General features: G+C 41.5%; 1 protein-coding gene across 1 annotated transcript in view; it reads left to right on the top strand.

Moving 5' to 3' along the window:
• map3k9 (mitogen-activated protein kinase kinase kinase 9) overlaps window positions 1-19,153 on the top strand; it is a 26,923-nt gene extending 7,770 nt beyond the window's left edge. The window contains exons 2-11 of the mRNA XM_042500094.2: window positions 1,511-1,924; window positions 6,103-6,283; window positions 8,696-8,844; window positions 9,173-9,348; window positions 9,542-9,782; window positions 10,551-10,673; window positions 10,842-10,980; window positions 11,087-11,199; window positions 13,123-13,890; window positions 14,997-19,153. Of these exons, the coding sequence (XP_042356028.2) occupies window positions 1,511-1,924; window positions 6,103-6,283; window positions 8,696-8,844; window positions 9,173-9,348; window positions 9,542-9,782; window positions 10,551-10,673; window positions 10,842-10,980; window positions 11,087-11,199; window positions 13,123-13,890; window positions 14,997-15,451 (2,759 nt within the window). The 3' untranslated portion in view covers window positions 15,452-19,153. The remainder of the gene's footprint in view (window positions 1-1,510; window positions 1,925-6,102; window positions 6,284-8,695; window positions 8,845-9,172; window positions 9,349-9,541; window positions 9,783-10,550; window positions 10,674-10,841; window positions 10,981-11,086; window positions 11,200-13,122; window positions 13,891-14,996) is intronic.

Genomic DNA, 19,153 nt, shown 5'->3' with positions numbered 1-19,153 from the left:
GTGGATAATGAGGCAGTGGGCCCCTGGGCACAGAGGGCCAAAAGGCCCCACCACCTACATCATAGCAAGATAAAGAATTTGTGGTCACTTTTTGTCGTTTTGCATCTCTTTGAAGCAGTCATGCATCTCTTTGTAGTCTGGTGTGTCTCTTAAGGGTTGTTGTGTCTCTTGCAGTCATTTAGGGCCTCTTTGTAGTCATTTTATCTCTTTATGGTTGTTTTGTATCTCTCAATATTCATTTTGTGTCCCTTTTTGTAGTTTGTTATCTCTTGGTGGTTATCTCTTTTGAGGTCATTTTGTGTCTCTTTGTCGTCATTTTGTGATTGTTTTGTGTCTCTTTGCAGTCATTTTGTGTGTCTGTGGTTGTTTTTGTATCTTTGTGGTGTTTTTGTGTGTCTTTGTAGTTGTAGCTGGAAACAAGACTTCCTCCTCCACCACACAAATATCACAAACACATCAGTATAAAATGACTCATTGCAACTTGTTGAGAAATATTAATATTATAGTGCGTTTTATCCAGACCTTCACAGCTTCCCTGTTTCATTAGTTTGTCTCTTTGCATTTTTTTGTGTCACTTTGGTTGTTTTATGTCCCTTTATGGTTACTTTACTTACTACTTTGTCTTTTTGCAGTCATTTTGTGTCTCTTTATGGTTATTTAGTGTGTCCTTGCAGTTTCTTTGCTTCTCTTTGTGGTCTTTTTGAGTCTTTAATCAATCAGTACATGCTAATTTGAGTGACATTTTGCAGATGAAGGCACCTGGGCAAGCTGTGCGAAAGATATGCTCTACAGCAAAAAACAAACAAACCCACAGATAATTACATATCCTCTATCTGTAGACCTACTTTAGCATTAATAGGCTGATAAAAACATGTTTTAAGGCCCCGCTTGTTTGGGTGGACCACACCGCCTCAGCTGTCTTTGTTGGCTGTCTCAGTCTTTGTTGGCTTCCATCTCTTCATCCTCAGCAGCAGCTGGCCTACTTTCACATACCATCCCACCTGAAATATTCATCAAGGTCAGTCTGCTTCGTAGACTGTTAGGAATCAACAACGTGAGAGTTTACAGGCACAAAGGCTCCTGTTCACAACATTGTACCTTTTATTTCAAGAGATCTTCGATTCTACCCATCCTCTGTGTCTCGTTCCGTCCTGTCTTCTCTCAGGCAGATTTGAGGACAGATGCTCACACTTGTGTAATAGCAGGAGCTCCACCACAGTCTGTATTTGGGGCAGCAGAGTGGCTTAGTGAAAGCATCCTTCAACTCTGTGACCTGGTTTTGAGGTCCTTGTTAGCAAACATTTCCCTTCCTCGAGAGGAAAACAGCAAGTCCTGACCAGCTCCAGACATGCTGACTGTGACCTCTAATGTCCTTGGAGGGGTTTGTGCAAATATGTAACAGCTTTGTGCAAATCAATAATGTGGCAGCAGATTGTATTTGTTTTCTGGAATACGTATTTTTCTTTGTCTGTCTCACTATATCTCATCTTTGTCCTTTTCTCCTCCTCAGTCCTGGAGATCGATTTCTCCGAGCTCACCCTGGAGGAAATCATCGGCGTGGGCGGTTTTGGAAAAGTCTATCGTGCAGTGTGGCGGGGCTCAGAGGTGGCGGTGAAGGCAGCACGGCGGGACCCTGATGAGGACCCACAGCAGACTCTGGAGAGCGTGCGTCAGGAGGCCAAACTTTTCGCCATGCTCAACCATCCCAACATCATGGCTCTGCTGGGTGTGTGTCTGCAGGAGCCCAACCTGTGTCTGGTCATGGAGTATGCACGGGGCGGGCCCCTCAACAGGGCCCTCGCTGGGAAACGCATCCCTCCGTGCACGCTGGTGGACTGGGCAGTGCAGATTGCCCGAGGAATACTCTACCTCCACAGCCAGGCCATCGTCCCCATTATCCACCGAGACCTCAAGTCCAGCAACAGTAAGATTCCCTCTCTATTACCATCACAGGTTTTTTTTCTGCAGTGATAGTTTATTTAGTGAAGTTCAGCAAAATAGCAGTTCCAAAATAAGGATTTAATTTCAACATTAATCAGCTCCAAATTTGATGATTACTTTAGTAATAATTGACTGTAAGGCTGAAATTCTGAAAAATTCAATTCCTATCACAATGTGCTTAAGCCCAGGGTGACATCTCCACATTGCTTGTTATGTCTGACCAAAGTCCAAAATATGTTGAGTTTACAATTATAGAAAACAGAGAAAAATAATAAATCATCCCATACACGAAACTGCAATGTAACTGTAACTTCATTTGTGCAATGTGAATTCAGTCCACTAAAAGTTCTTGTTGTTGCCACTGACAGGTTCATATTGTGTTTATAGGTGTCTGACAGCATTATAGAAAGGGCCCGTACAGAGATAGACCTTCATGTTAAAGATTAAGATCCTTTATGTTGAAGCAGAAACAGCCCCAAAATCACTATCGCCAAACCCACCAGAATCCATTCAAATACACAGTAATTTTAGCATGTACAGAGGCAGCATATTTTCACATCTAACTAGGTGAATCAATAGTTTATTTCAATCATACCAGAGTTTGTGATTGTTCAACAGTGGAACGAGGAATCCAGATGGTTTTTGTGAGTTTTATTTTATTTCTGTCAGCTTCGAGTGATGTGTGTTTTACAATGATGAAATTGCTGTTTATTTAAATGGAGTCTGGTGGGTGTGATGGTGTAGTTTCAGTACTGTTTCCGGCTAAACAAAAAGGTCTATCTTTGTAGGGACCCTTTCCATAATGTCAGACACTTTTAATAATAATCTGAGCCTGTAAGTGCCAAATATGTAAATTAATGGTGCACAAATGCCCTGAGAGATTACCTTGCAGCATGTTTTCCCACTACAAAATTTAACTCTCTCTCAATACTGTACCATGTTCAAAAAGTTTTGTCTCCATTATTCACATAGAAACAACAACATGGGTAAATGGGGTCCAGGTTGACTCTTTGAACAGCAAATCGATTATTATACTAGTTGTCGATTACATTTCTGTAGATCAACAAATCAATTAAACCATTTTTTCAGCTTTTTTTGCTGCATGTTTTTCTGATTATTGTGGATTTACTCTTGGTTTTTAGTCAGACATAAGCAATCAAGTTTGTGAGTTATTGCAACATCTGTGCCATTAATATTTTTGACAAATTATAGGGTAAACTACAAACTTACTGTTCAGTATTGATATTAATTGTTCTTTACAGCCTTCAGTGAGAATTTGCATAGTTTTAAGGTGAAACTTTTTTCAGCTGACGGGGATTCAAGAAATTGCAGTATCATCAGGCCTGTGGCAAAACGCATGGCATCCTGTAATGGACTGTAATATGATTATGGATGCTCATAGTAGTCATTTTTATCTCAAGAGGAAAATGGGTTTTAGTAAATACAAGAGGGAAGGTTGTTTTTAAACCAAATACAGGCCAGATTTTTTTTTAAGCCAGGACCTGGAAAAGTAATGATTTTCTCACTTTAATTGATCAGCAACCTTTTCAAACCCCCGCAGATTTATTTTGTTTTGTCTGTGGGACTTAATGCACCCTTTGAATACATTTAATTACACTCTGTTTAGCCCACATTCCCTGTTAGATGCTGTGATTTACATTAATGATAATCACTGTCCAGAAGAGAGAGCAGAAAGCAAAAGGAGTCTGCATGTATGTTTGTGGAGCAGTTGTAATCTTGCATTTTACCCAACTGGATCCCCTAAATCCCAAGCCTATTACTGGGGATTTGTCCAGTGCTCTGCCCCAGCCTCCACCCTATTGGTGGCTCCGACTATACACACAACAAGCTTCCTGCCTGCCATTGGCCCGTTTTCTGGTGATCAGCTCAGATGCTTCACTCCCAATAGGCTGCTTTAACGTGTTAAGTCAGTCTAACTAGTTGCCACCCTGGGCTCCGAGGGAAAAACCCATGTCCTCGTCACAGAACAGGACAGTGCAGCATGCCAGTTTATGCTTTTACTTTTACTTTAAATCCATGTTAGTGTCTAATTCAAAGTTTCTCTCTCTTTTCTTGCCTTTGAGCCCAAATCTAAGTTCTGAGAAGTGAAACTGCCTCTCAAAAAATGTGCTTTTAAAGCAGAATGCCATTGTTTTGTTTTTTTTCTGGACCAAAGAGAGACTTTTTGGGCATTACATAGAATTAAATTGGGACATATTTCACATCTGTTTGCATCAGTTTAAGAAATTACCACATGAACCCATCTTCTTGTGATGTGGGTCCTTTTTTAGAAAACTTCGGTCTAATAGGTGGTTACAGAAGTCGCTCAGGATGTGGCACACTGAGACCTCACCCTGTGATGCGTCACTGTGGTAATGAAGTTTTTGGCAGCAGCATTGTGAAGCTCCCTCCCTAAAAAAAGATACAAAAGTCAAGATTTCTTTCTTGCATCTATTTAACTTTTTTCTCAAAGCGTCATAAACAGTTTAATTTTTAGCCATGTTAGCAGTCTCGTTCTAGGGATGAATATGTTGGCCAGTCCACCGCTTTTGTCCAAACTGAAATATCTCAAAGACTAGATGTATCGTAACGACTCTGGTAGTCCGCGGACTTGCCAAATCAGTTGATGATGGTGATGTTGATTTGGGTATTGCCTTAGAAATCTGATCTGTAATCGGATTATTTACAATAAGTTTGCTGATCCTTTGATGCTACATTTAACATCATCATCAGGTCAAAATTTGAAGTCGTCAGATATGTTTGTTTATGATCTCAATCACTAGTTTCAAGTATTCTTAATGGGGAGACACTGCAGGTGAAAGCTTATCTAATGTTCAAATTTATGTTCTCTGCATATTTGATTAGATAATTCCTCAGTTCATAACACCTGGTTTGTCTCCCTCTTAATACCACATGGCTATCATTTAGTTAAATTATTGTCCTATTTAGAGTAAAATAGATGATAAAGCAGGGATATTCTTTAGGGTGTGGCTACCTCGGGACACACCTCCACACTATCACCAAAATATGATCACTTCTGACTCCAAAATAAAAAAAAAAAAAGATTGTTACTTGCCTAAGTAGAAGTTTCGGGGTGGTAGTCCACAAACCAATAGCTGATGTCACAGTGGCTATGTACACTACTTTTTAAAAAGTCTATGCCACGAACAAACTCTGACGTAATATATATACTTTTGCTGGTGGGAAGGTGGGAAACCAAAACTGCTGCAGCTTTAACTCATACTTAAAAAAAGTATGAAAAACACGTTATGTGTTTATTTGTAAACCGCTCAGAAAACAGGCAGAAATAACAACAGTTTTTACCTTCAATCTTTCAACTGTCTCCGCCACCACCCTTTCACATAACATGCCATTTAGTCGATGCTCTTATCTAAAGCACGGTGCATTACAGTGAGTGCATACATTTGGAGCGTGATCGGCCTCAGGGGGAATCAGCTGTTTCATGTTCTACCTCTCCAGCTACACGGGAGTGGGGCTTACTTTAGCCACATGTTTGGGTTTCAGTGTCTTTGGAAAGTGCCTGTGTAGCATTAGAGCCACATGAGCAGCAGATGAAGCGGGGCGCTTGATGTGCACCGCAGCCTGCAGACACACCCTCTCCACTGGGCACAGCCACAGCAGATGGCCTGGCATGGTGGAGCTGAATGGGGGAGAGAAAGCATGTGGTTACGAGGAGCACTACTTGGTGCATGTTGGGTTGTTTTTTAGAGCTTATCAGAGCAAACGGGTGTGTCAAAGCAGGCTATTTCTGTAGTTTAAATGTTTGAGATGTGAAATACACAGTGAGATCATTAGCATTGATCAAGGTCGGTGTTTTTCATCTCTGCTTCCCGTTGTAGTGGCTCACTGTTTCTTCGTTTCTCTGTTCTCTTTTTCTCCACTCTGCTTTTATCCTTCCAATCCTTTCATCACGGCCTCCCTAAACTGCACCCTGTTTTGTTCATCCACCATGTTTTGCGTTCACGCATTGTGTTTTATCGTGGGTCTGATCTCCTGCTGCCGCCCCTCCCAACATTACAATGTGATGGTTACCTGAAACCTTTTTACTTCACCGCCAATCTGCACGTATTCCCCCCAACATCCTCCCCATCCCCAAACCGAAATCATCACCTCCTGCTCCACCATCCCCGACCACTCCAGTCCTGATCCTCGAGAGGGTCGAAATGGAGGACCTCAGCAACAAGACTCTGAAGATCACAGACTTTGGGCTGGCTCGGGAGTGGCACCGCACCACCAAGATGAGCGCCGCCGGCACCTACGCCTGGATGGCTCCCGAAGTCATCCGCTCGTCGACGTTCTCCAAGGGTAGCGACGTTTGGAGGTGGGCAGAGGAAGGAGAAGTTTATGCAGCAAACACCCAGGTGGTAGAGTCAGTCTGAAAACAGAGCCAGAGAGAGGATCAGTTTGTTCACCATGCAGAAGAAAAAGTTCAGCTCTGGCAGCAGTTACTATGGTAACAACGCTCAGACTGGCACTTGGGAAAAAGAACAGCATGATATGTTTTATGAGACGGGTACAAACTAGATGAATCTACAAAAGTACATATCAATGTATATTCAACATGAGCTTTGTGTACTCCTTCAGCATGAACATTCATCACGGCAAATCTTGTTTTTCCACAAATTTAAAAGATTTCATTGACTTAAAGAGACAGTTCAACCCAGAATCAAAAATCCATATTTTCCAATTTAATGGAACTAGATGGCATTCACCTTCAAAAAATGGATATTTGAAAAACATCTGTCTTTTTCCAGAAATCATGACCCAGTTACTCAAGATAATCCACAGACCTTGTTGTGAGCAGTTTCGTGGGGGAACTACTATTTTTTTATTGAACTACACCCTTCAAATTTATCACTCATCTATGAGTAGATGTGTCAGACTTTAATAATACCTTCACACCGGACCAAAAATAGTATACTTATACACTCCAGTGGAGTTGCTTGCCTAGTGCGCAGTCGTGTTTCTCCCATTGGCCCCACCTGCGAGTTCCCGCTCGCCTCATAGACTTTACATTGTGATGATGACACAGATTTTTAAATAACTTTTCTCAGCTTGAGGAAAGTTTTAAAAATATAAACACAATGTGGCCCAAAAATTCAAAATAAGAAGATTCATAATTGACCTTGTTTGCAGTTCAAGCTGTAGGGCTGAGCGGCTTTCCTAGGGGGTCAGTACGCTTCCTTCTGTGTATTGATACATTTGGCAAGCGTAGTTCGGTTTAAAGAATTCGGATCATCCCGTTTAAGGACCACAAAAACAAAGATAACCTATCTCAGCATGTAATTTAACTGTGATTCATTTTAACCATGCTATGATGCTATGAGATGGTTTAGTGCTGTGTGTCGTCATTCTCACTCTCACTCTGACAGTCTGTTGTGTTGTCTGTACACATGCAGCCACATTACCTGTCCAGCTCAGCTGTTCCTGCCTGAATGGGGAGTTTCCCTCTAAAGCAGGATTAAAATGTGATCAGTGAGAGAGCCAAGAGAAGGCAGTGTGCATTGTGACAGTAATGATAGTTGGACAAATTTTCTCAGGAGTGCTGTAATCCATATAATAGTGGTGTTTGTTACAATATTTCTAGATATTATTAGATCTCTGTCTGATGTAAAAGGAATAGTTTGGATTTTGTTGTATCCATAGCCAGTGAATTACCTTTGATACATCACACTCCTAGTTTGAAGAAAGAAGTGCAGACACGGAAGCTAAGCAATGTACTGCTGTGGACGTCAGCAGCAAAACGTATTTTAGTCACCGAAAAAAATTCAATTTAACAGTGACTGCTATATTGAGAGTATTTTTTCACTGCTTTACCTTTACGTCAGACAGCCTGTTCTGATGCTGTTAACAGCTTCAGCTCCTCTAACGTGCTCTTGTAAAAGCCACCAGACTCCATTCACAAAAAAATGAATTTTACATCACTGAAAACAGGAGCGGCTGGTCTATTGCTGTCTTTATCAGTTATGTTTTTTATGCTATTGTGTGACTTTGGTGAATCTCAACTAACCCTTCAAAATCCCACAATAACACAAAAAAGCACAAGTGATCGAAGCAACAGTAAGACTCCAGGTTGATTTCTTCCGTGTGTAATACACTGATTATGGATAAGTAACTTGTACAAACCCACTTCAGAAGATCTGAACTATCCCTTTAAGTTTCTCTCTTTAGTTGCTTTAGTTTGGGTTTACAGAAATATAACCAGAAACCCAGTATGAAACTACAAAGAATCCATTACTCACTTATCTTAACACACTTACTCCTGCTTTATTTGATGTGTTGCTGGTTATCCTCACAGTGCGTCAGTGTTCAATTTTGGCATTAGTCACATGAATCTGTCAGCTGCTGCACTTCTCTGTTGAGATTTTCTGACATTGACCTTTTCTGTCTCACCTTGGTATTTAAACGAGCACGTAATAATGCCATTCTAATCCCCTTTTTGACATTTATTCAAACGGCGTGCTTTGCTGTAGACTCGCGCTGTTTTTCAGCAAACATCCTGCTTGACATTCATATATTCATACACACATTTATCTTCAGAAGCAGATTGTTTTATATTGTGCAAGAGGTGTTTTTACACTTTACGCCGAGCTCCTTATCTGAGGAGGATAATGCAGGATGAAACGGAAGGAAAGCACATTTTTTGGAGGGTGTATATTCAAATTGTATTTATGCTTATTTTCAGATTTATTCAGCCGGTATTTTCTCTGTTTTTCTTTTTTTAATAATAAAGTTACGGCGTGCTGCTGTGGGAGCTGCTGACAGGAGAGGTTCCATTTCGGGGTATCGACGGTCTCGCGGTGGCGTACGGGGTGGCAATGAACAAGCTGGCTTTACCTATTCCCATGACCTGTCCTGAACCCTTTGCTCGTCTCATGGAAGGTGAGAGAAACTAAATACTTTCCTGCTCAAAGCATTATCCTCAAAATTTGACATGATGATGTAGTTATTGCAAACTGTGTCTAGACGTTTTGTAGTAGAGAGCCACAGGCAAAAAAATAAATGTTAGTTTATGTGCCAGAAAGATGCCATTGAACATTTATTATTAAATTAGAATCGTGAAAATTGTTAAGTAAGAAAAGCCTCTGAAATACAACAAAACAGAATATTTTTATTACTTTTCGGGATCCATTTTAACAACCAAAATGCATTTTTGCTGAGGCAAAATTGGCCTAACGTTTTTGAGACGCTGTTTTATCTTTTGCCGCAGAATGCTGGAGCCCAGACCCTCACTCCCGACCGCAGTTCTCAACTATTCTCGACCAGCTGACGGCCATCGAGGAGTCAGGCTTTTTTGAGATGCCAGCAGAGTCCTTCCACTCTCTGCAGGACGACTGGAAACTGGAGATCCAAGAAATGTTCGATCAACTGAGGACCAAGGAGAAGGTAAAGACGTCTTAAAGGGATGGTTATGATTATTTTAAAGTTGATTTGTAGGAGGTGCTTATTCACAGTCTGTGAATTACATCCATATTGGAATCTGTGTGTATTATAAAGTTTAATGCTGGGAGTTTATTCTTGAGATGTTTCTGAGATTTCATCGATTTCTCCTTCGCCTCCTCCTCTTTTGTTCCCTCAGGAGCTGCGATCGTGGGAGGAGGAGCTGACCCAAGCGGCACTGCAGCAGAAATGCCAAGAGGAGGCACTGAGGAGGCGCGAGCAGGAGCTAGCCGAGCGGGAGATCCACATCCTGGAGCGAGAGCTCAACATAATCATTCACCAGCTCTATCAGGAGAAGCCCCATGTGGAGAGCAGGCAGGGCAAGTTTCGCCGCAACCGCCTCAAACTCAAGGACGGAAACAGGATCAGCTTACCCTCAGGTACTGCGAACAAACGGCAGTGATGCATTTTTGAAAAATATACACAACATATTTGATAATTTTCGTCATCATAATAATCAAGTTTACTTTAAATTTTACATTTTAAAGATCTTAACGCTTCCATTCAAACACAATTTTAAACCAGGAGCATAAAAGATCTATACAACCATTACAGATTCACCAATTCAGTATCTGACCAGATTAAGTTATGGTGTCGGGTAAGGGCCAGAAAAGTGTTTTTGCAGAACATTATGATGTTACAGTGAAATTGCACTTTAACCTTTTGAATATAAAATCTCATCAATTTATCCTATCAAATATTTGTGTGAAATTATGTAACAATTTGTGAATGAATTCTTGAATCATGGCCAAATATATGATTCTGTGAGGTCACGGTGACCTTTGACCACCAAAACCAACTATAATGCCTCCTGCCATGGCTATCGCCAGTGCAGAGGTGGTGTCACTACTGTATTTGGGTATGTGTTGTCTTATTCATGTTTAGCTTTGCTTTACCGTCTTTTTTCTTATTACTTTCTAATATTGTTGCCATGGTTTCCCTGCATTGGGAATGCCTGCCTAATTGCAAAGGGTCACTGAAAAATAGTGTATTATATATGCAATTTACAAACTATTTTTACCAAAAAGTTACACACAGCAGCTTTAGATGTTCAGTTTTTATTATATTTTATTAGAATTGTGTCAATCAAATTCCTTATTTCTCACAATTTCTCTGGAGTTTAGCTGTTTTTTTTTTTTTAAATTTAGATTTTCAGCACAAAATCACAGTGCAGGCGTCTCCCTCACATGATCGGCGGAGGAGTTTGCTCAGCAGCAGCTCCAGTCCTCCGAGCAGTCCACCGATTTTGCCTCGCCTGAGAGCCATCCAACGTAAGCAACATCCCAGTCTCATACTTAAATTCTGATCCGATTTAACTGATCAGTTTTACCCTAACGCTTGTAAGAGTTCCCTCACTTAACTTAGTTTTCTCAGTTCAATTATTATTCATCGTAGTATTCATTCTTATAATGTATTCCTTTTTAAAATGTGTTGTGTAGTCACTCCCCGGGAGGGATGTACCGCCTGGGGTCGCACATGTTTTCAGCAGGAGGAAGAGGAGGGAGAGAGGAAGGGGTCCAGGAAAAAGGGCAGAACCCGCGGGTGTGGCCCGTACAGGGAGCACAGCGCTGACGCAAGGTGAGTCTAGAAATACTCCTTACCCACTGTCTTTCTCCTAATAACCTCACACAGAGATTACATACGACTTACAACAAAATCTTTATTCGTCCTGTCTCCCTGACAGTGTGAAGCCTCCGCATGAAGGAAGCAGGCAGCGCTCCTGCAGCGCCCCGAACCTTCGCAGATCCCCGAGACACAGTCCAGCAGTGCCTGGAGTGCCAAGCCTTGTGGAGATGGGTGAGCAGGACCAGCTTATCACTTCTATTATGTGGTACACTGTATAATGAATAATAAAAACTTTATTTATAAACTGCTTTTTTAAGACACAGTGTTTTTCAAGGTTGATCCCAGAGTTAAAACAATGAGGGATTTAAGGAAATAAATTTGGCAATTTCAAGAAAAAACAAAGAAACAGCAACCCAAAACAATAACCTAAATACCATCTATAAGATGCCCAAAGGATTGCACTGAGGCTTATAATCAGACAATCAGACTAAAGCAAAAAAAATGAGAATACAATACCGGATGACAGTATAAGATGATGAAAATTATGATAGTAAAATGATAAGACATATTTAAAATTAACAATGTGCTAAAATCATTAAAATGCTTTTTTAAAACCTTTTTTCTCTCTGTATTAACACTCCACATGATAAACAGCTGTATTCTGAAAGCTTGTGAAGTGGCATGGAGTGACTGGAAGGGGAAAGTGAGCGAGTGAGATACTTCACTCCCACATGGCTCTTAGTGGTTGACCAGAGACACTCACAGATGTGCATGTTTGTAGCTGTGTGAATGTAAACAAGCTGATCCCAAAAAGGCACCAGGCACACTCAGCAAAATAAACTTAGACGGATGGAATTCATCTAACAATGTCGCCTCAGGTCACGTTTTGTTTGAGAGACTGATGTTCAGGGCTTTTCCACTGTGAGACACAGACTACTGTGTCAGTGAATAAAGGCATTTTCAGACCAAATAGTTTTGGGGACGTCCTCAAGAAACACTTACCTTCAAGGTATTTTTTTTCTCTGTTTGCATTTGTAATGTCAATAGAAATGCTGGCCAGCTGGTGTTTGGTATCGCAACATCATTTTGTAAACTGACCTGCACTTGTAAAGCTCTTTCACACTTCGAGCCACATTCATCCATTCACACACACATTCATACACTGGTGGCCGAGGCTACCATAAAAGGTGCCACCTGATACTCAGTTTCTTAAACACTCACGTGCACTCCAACACCAAGAGCAATTTGGGGTTTAGCGTCTTGTCCAAGGATGCTTCGGCATGTTGGCTGGAGGAGCCTGGGATCCAACCGCTAACTTTCCGGATCAGTGGTCAATCCTGAGCCACAGTCGCCATTTTTGCTTTGATGAGACAAAACTGCATTGTATTTCCCCTGTCGCACAGGTGACATGCTCAGTAAAACCTGGACTTTCAGCTCATTTCATTTGTGCAATTTGTCCAGACCAACTACTGTGCATTTACATCACTAATGGTTTATCTTGTGCTGGTAGAGAAACGACTCTTGAAAAAGAGCTAAAAAAGTGCATTCTAACAACAATGATCATTCCTAGTTATTGTGGCGCAAGCACCAATAAAAAGAGGGTTTTTAAAACTATGAAAAAGTAGCTCCAGTCTGAAAAGGCCTGTCTACATAAACTGTTTTTTTGGTGGGTGTTTTTGGACCTGAGTGTCCTTTTGAGATTTTGGGGGGGGGTTTTTAGCTCCTATTTTCGAGTATGTGCTCTGCCAGCACAAGAGGAACCCTGAGCGATGTAAGTGTCCAGTAATTGGTTGAACACATGAGCCCATGCAGCATTGGTAATTGCCATTTTGAAAAACCTGTGAGCGATGAAGAGAAAAAAAAAAACAAAACACAGACAACAGCTTGTAATAAAAAATGACAGAAAACACAGACAGATCGGCAACAGTGAATTCCAGGCCTTACCGAGCATATATGCGAAAGGGGAAACTGAATGCTATTTTGGCTCCTCAGAAGTAAGTGACGTTGCAATAAACAGCCAGCCAGCTTTCCTTCTGGCAGCCGACCTTGAAGATATGTAGTTCTCTGGGAAACACTCCAGTGGGCAGTTCCTGGACTGTTTCCTCCAAAACTCCTTATGTATGTTAGATAACCATGTGAATGTTTTGTTTTTAGAAAATGAAGACTGCTGCTTCACTTCTGAGCCAGGAGCAGCTCCTGGTCAGTCCTACCTCTGCATCCCCTTCCATAAGGAGGGCCACACGGCTGCTGCTGCTGCTGCTGACGATGATGGTGATGAGTACTGCCCAAGTGGACAGGTTCCAGGGACACCGCCATGCAGGAAGAGCCCTGGTGGGGGGCGGCGTTCTGAGCTGGTCCTGCTGGGCTGTGGAGCTCTTCTGGCGGCTGTGGGACTTGGCTGCAACCTGCTGACTCTGGCCCAGCCGGAGGAGAGCATCAAACCACGATGGGAGGGTTTCTTCCACAGAACAGGGGGCCAGAGGCGGAGCACCAGCCCCCCAACTCGCAGACTGTTCCGGCGCGAAAGCCCGCTGAAACCATCGGCGCCCACGCTGCCTGAACGAGGCTTGCCCGCCTCTTACACGCTGCTGTCCTTATCATCAGTGTCTGACTGCAACTCCACTCGCTCGCTGCTGCGCTCTGACAGCGAGGAGTTGTTGGTCTGCCGCCCCGCCTCACCGCTCAAACAGCCTACTCTCTCACAGCAGCACGCCATCCAAACCCCGATGAACCCTCTGGTCAACACACACCTCGAGAGCTTCAAACGTAACCCCCGCCAGTCTCTCACACCCACGCATGTACCATGTGCCCCAAGTTCCTCACGGGGCCTCCGTCGAACACCATCGGACGGGGCCATCAAGAAGAGCTGCCCTACGAATAATCTGGAAACATTGCCCGAAAAAACTGCATTAGAGAACACAGGTAACGCCTTGTGTCTAAGTTACAGCTGGTGGGGTAGGCAGTTTATTTTTGGAATCATTTGGTAAAAATCCCGTTATAAACTTTGTCCACATTGTAGCTCAACTGGTCTGAGAGAAAACTAGAATTCTGCACCTCTTCTTGAATGGATTGAGTTATCTTGCAGGGGTTGTGACGCTCCAAAATGTATTCACTGATTTATAGACATCTCTTTTTCCATTTATAGTCTACTGGAAAAAGACTTTTTGGGCCCAATGGCAGGATGTTACAGTGTAATTCTACTTTTCGTCTCAATCTAAAACTGAGTTCAAAGCCCAGCGCTGATCCTGAGGGCTTGGTGTGCATGTCCATTTTAGATGGTGAAAGCTTGATTGGATGGTGCAGAATCCTGCAGAGAAATTTGTTATTCTATCATTGGCAACAACTGCCTACACTGCAAAGCAGCTCCAAAAAGGAAGACGGATTTCTTAAAAAGAGTGTGACAATAAATGTTATAAAACAGGTGTCGAGATCAGCGAGGCGTTTCAGACATGGAGAGCAAATGTTGGTAATAGTTGAGCTTTCTGCTGGCTGGAACTAAAGGCTCACAGCTGCAGCCCCATGTTTATGTCCATATTTATCCAGCTAGTGTTTTGAAGGTTGACACTGAAACAGATGGTTAGTTTGTTGATATTTAATTCCCTCATATTTCATCATATAATGTTAAAAATGTATTTTAACTCAAAGTAGCGGCGAGGCTTGGTGAACATCCATGTCGGTCCAGACTGAAATATCTTTACAACTATTGATGAGTTGCCATGAAATCTTGCACAAACATTTATGGTACCTAGAATGATAAGTATTCAATTATTCAATCAATTTTGCAAATTGAATAATAGTTTTGGTCATTTTTCAAGCACAAATAATCATTTGATAGTTACAAGCTTTTCTGTCTTTCAGATTTAGTAATTTTATTATTTAGGAGTTTGAGTCCCCTTGTGGTCTTGGATATTAATATGTATTTTTCACCGTTATCAAGGACCAAATGAATAATGGATTAATTGAGAAAATAAATTACCGTTCAGTCTAGAAATATGATAATGAACTTCCTTCTTCCTCTCCCTTTTAAGGTGGCTTCAGAGGTTTAAAAGAAGACTGTCCTGAGGTCCCCCGGCTTCCCGATCCGAATCTCGTGTTCCCTCCAACTCCCCGTCGCCGCTGTGCTCCAGAACGCCCCAAAACCCTTGACTTTCTAGCTCGGCCTCGGCCTTCACCGCGGGCACGCTGCGATGTGTTCTGGGCGGACACAAGGCCCAAAGGAAACGGACAAAACCTGGGTAACGGTGATTCCCCCGCCCACACCTCCAGCACAGAGACTCCTCCCACTGTGGAGTTTGGAAGAGACCCGGCGGTGCTGCCCACCCCCATGGAGGCCCCGACGCCCTACTCCCCCCGCAGGAAGGAGAACCTGCTGGATCAGCTGGATGAGGGACAGTGCCGCGATGGGACCGTCCCGCTCTGCAGACCGGAGATCAGCTTTCCCAAAGACTCACCTTTCCGCTACAGACCTGGATTCTGGTCTTAACTCGGCCCCGGCCCCCCACCGGCCCAACATGAGGAGGTCCCTACTGTTAGCCTTTGGTTATAGGGTCAATCTGGGTCAATTAGTGCTAACAAAATGAATCCATTCTAGCTTTAATCGGTACTTAATGGGGGTGATATAAAAAAATGTGATGAAATTACAGGAAGACATTTGCTGTGAATATTTTACCTTTCTGACAGTTGTTGTATCGCCATTTGTGATAACAAATTTGTTATCTAAAGCAACTAAAACAAACCATGAGAAGTATTTGATAACATCATTTGACCCAGGTGGTTGTTAATGCATTAGAGGACGGAATAACCTTTTTTTATTGAGTTATCTCACCCACAGAAACCCATTTGTCATTTAAAGGTTCTGTATGTAACTTTTTACTAGCTTTAATTTTTTTTAAATGTTAATGTGTGAATGGGTTGCAACTTAAAAAATGAGACTTACCCCAACTTTCTCGGTTGCCTTTAGCAGCCTAGGGACGTGCTTCTGTGTAAAGGACTCGGGTCGAATTTTTCCTAGAAATTTCAAAGATTTGACCATGTGCGCGTTCCTGAGTGCCTTGCCTCTCTTTGGCTCCATACAGCGCTAACAGTGTGCAACAGTAGCTAACTGGCACCCACCACAACAGAGTCCAAACATGATGTTTATGTTACACGAAGACTTGGTGCCATGTAGCAGCTCCAGTTCAGCAAGAGCAAGACTGAACGCAGGGGGTCTGATCACTGACCCCCCTCTCGAGCGCCCAGCGCCCTGTGGGATCAGTACACTTTGATTCGTGACAAGTAAAACCAGAAGGTGATGTAACTTAAAGGTTGCTAACTGCCGGAAAACCCCAGAGAGGAAGAAGCATGGTACCGTTTGGTTATTCAGAACCCCACAATCTGGGACCAGGAGAGCGTAGTCTTTAGTACATCAGGGGATTTTTATACTGCAGTACCGTGAGTGGCCATTGGAAAAATTGGAAACTAGGCCAATGAGTTAACTATAACCTGAACTAATGTCAGCCTACTAGCTGTAATTTAGCTTATCTACATGTCTGCTTCTTTTTGTCAGCTGATTATGCAATTTTCAAATGATAAGCCACTTAGCATTATGAAGCCAATTGTCCAAATGAAATATAGGAACATTGCCGATAACGTTATCCTATGATTTATATTTATTTTCCAGCCTTCATCAATGTGAAGATGGTCAATCAGGGTCAGTCTCGTGTTTGTCACTGTTTTGGTCGATGCCAAGGTGTTTGCTCACGGCTACAGAGTACGAACAGCAGGATGCTGTTCCCCTAGAGGTCTGTCACTAATAATGAGGATTTTCTGAAAGTTACATACAGAACCTTTTAAGATGTAAATTATTACTTTAGAAATAAACTGATTAATGGCTTGATTGCAGAATTTACAGTTTCACAAAAGCTTTACATACTTTTTCTTAATTTCAAGCTGGAGTTCAAGATTGTGCATTTTATTGAAGTGCACTTTTTGGAAAGCGTCATGAATGTAAAGCTTCAGGTTTTTTTCCCATTGTCAAAAAAAAAAAGCTGTCTCAGATCATTTGTAATTTGTTGTGTTATTTGAACCCATCTGTATAATTCGCTCTCCTGTGCAAGTGGCGGATGGATTTATGTACCGAGCACCTGTCATCACTGATCACCTGTTTGCCGTCATATTCGAGGGACACGGGATGCTGTTGTATTATATGAGCACTTCTTTGCATTAGCAACTCACGGTCTTGAAACAGTGTCAGTCCAATAATGTCTGACACCGTCTCGAGCCCTGTGCGGTGAACTGTACTATAAAGACGAATGTCTCTGCTGTTTGGGTTTGAATTGGGACCGAAACACTGTCGGGAAATCACAACCAAGTATATAGAAGAACTCAGTAATTCCCCTTTGAGTTTATTCTTTGTTTGTGACCCAGAGCAGCTTGTTTGGATCCCGACCCACCAGAGAAACGTTTCTCCAAACTAAAAAGGGAACTTTGTATTTGTAACTGTGTAAATTGCCTCATGAATTGTTGATCAAATTTGAATGAGGGATGTAAAGTATGTAAGCGACAAACTGCACGATTGTCATGTGGCTCACTGGCGAAGCAGGCCCTGGTGGCATGTCGAAGTTCGTTCCTGATTTATTGAATTTTATTTATTGATTAATTTATGTGGGTTTTTTTTATAATTCATTGGTATTTGCCTTGATTTTTGACACCTGTTATTGTCCGTGAATGTTTTTAGAGTTCAAACTAAATGCAGTCACATTTCGCTTGTTTCATATTCGTATGTCTGTTTCACACATTTAGAATAATCATCAGGTTTGTTGTTTTTTTTTTTAACATCTTTTACAAGGATGCAAGTAATTTTAACCCAACTAGGGAACATAAACTGACACAATTAGTTTATTAATCAATATTCTGATACTTATACTGATAAATGGTTTGAGTCATTTTTTAAAGTAAATATACTGATCATATCCTGGATCCAGCATCTCAATTGTGAGAATTTGCTGCATTTCCTCATATTATCTGATAGAAGACTGATTTTTTTGGGGGGGGGGGCTGTTGTTGTGGAAAAGTAAGAAAATATTTGGTATTAATAGATTGCAATAGATGTTTTGTTTTTTTTTATTGAGAAAATTACCAAAAGAAAATATTATATTATTGGTTGCAGCCCCAAAGCCAACAGTCAGTTTTTTTTTAACTGACCTAAATGCATGCAAACTGGTTTATGCACATTGGTTATATTTTTGCTTCTACATTTTGCTTGTGTTTGTCTGGAGCAGACTCAAGCCAACTACAAAATTAAATGTGACATAATTAATCAATATTGTAAATATTGGTTAGCAATTTGAGTTATTTTTTAAAAGCAAAAATACTAAACTTATCCTAGTTCCACGAGAGTGAGAAGTGCTGCTTTTCTTAATTTTATATAATTGTAAACTGAATTTTTGGGAGGTTTTGGGCTGTTGTCTTTGAAAAACAAGCAATTGTCCTGCTTAAGGAAATTGGGATGGGTGTTAAATAATTTAGAAAAAACAAATCAGCCTTTTAAAAAACTGTCACACATGTATTTGATTGAGCTAAACGCATGCAAACTGGGTTGTGCATTAGTTTTTTTTCCTCATGCTTTACCTGTGTTTGTCAGATTGGGGTTAAATAATTTGCAAATAATTGTACTTTTTTTTTTTTAATTATCCATGACAAGAAATTCACATTATCAGAGGAAGTACCGGGTTAATGCGACTGTCAGTGTTGGTAAATCCTACCCATCAACTGTCTGGTAAAAAAGAGATCATGAATTATCAGTGATTTTAAAATAGATCTACCTGACTCTGGTCTTAATGCCTGTTTCTGTCATTTCATTTTCAAATGTTAAGTGACCTCTCATCGTCTGAGATTTGATCTGTCTTTATCCTGAGTGTGACCCGATGTACATGTAAACGTGAATGCTTTTTCTCCGAGGATTGTGCAGAATGTGATCATGCTCTATGTACACACACTGTGTTTCAACTAAGGGCGCTAGTTGAAACGAGGCTCTCTTGAATGAGGTGTAGCAAGCCAAGGTGTCGTTATCTGTCTGAAATGTTACCACGAATAAGCTGATCTTACTGTTGCTGATGGACATTGTTGGGGTTGGGAATAATACTGTTACTAACTGACTTGTATTTGCACTGGAACACACTGATTTGAGTAAAATCATGGCAAACTA

This window comes from Plectropomus leopardus, chromosome 14 (assembly GCF_026936395.1).
Source record: "Plectropomus leopardus strain MGB_pleo_1.0 chromosome 14, ASM2693639v1, whole genome shotgun sequence".
In the NCBI taxonomy this organism is placed as follows: domain Eukaryota; kingdom Metazoa; phylum Chordata; class Actinopteri; order Perciformes; family Serranidae; genus Plectropomus; species Plectropomus leopardus.
The sequence above is the reverse complement of the archived record's forward strand: the minus strand, read 5'-3'. Positions and strand labels throughout refer to the sequence as shown.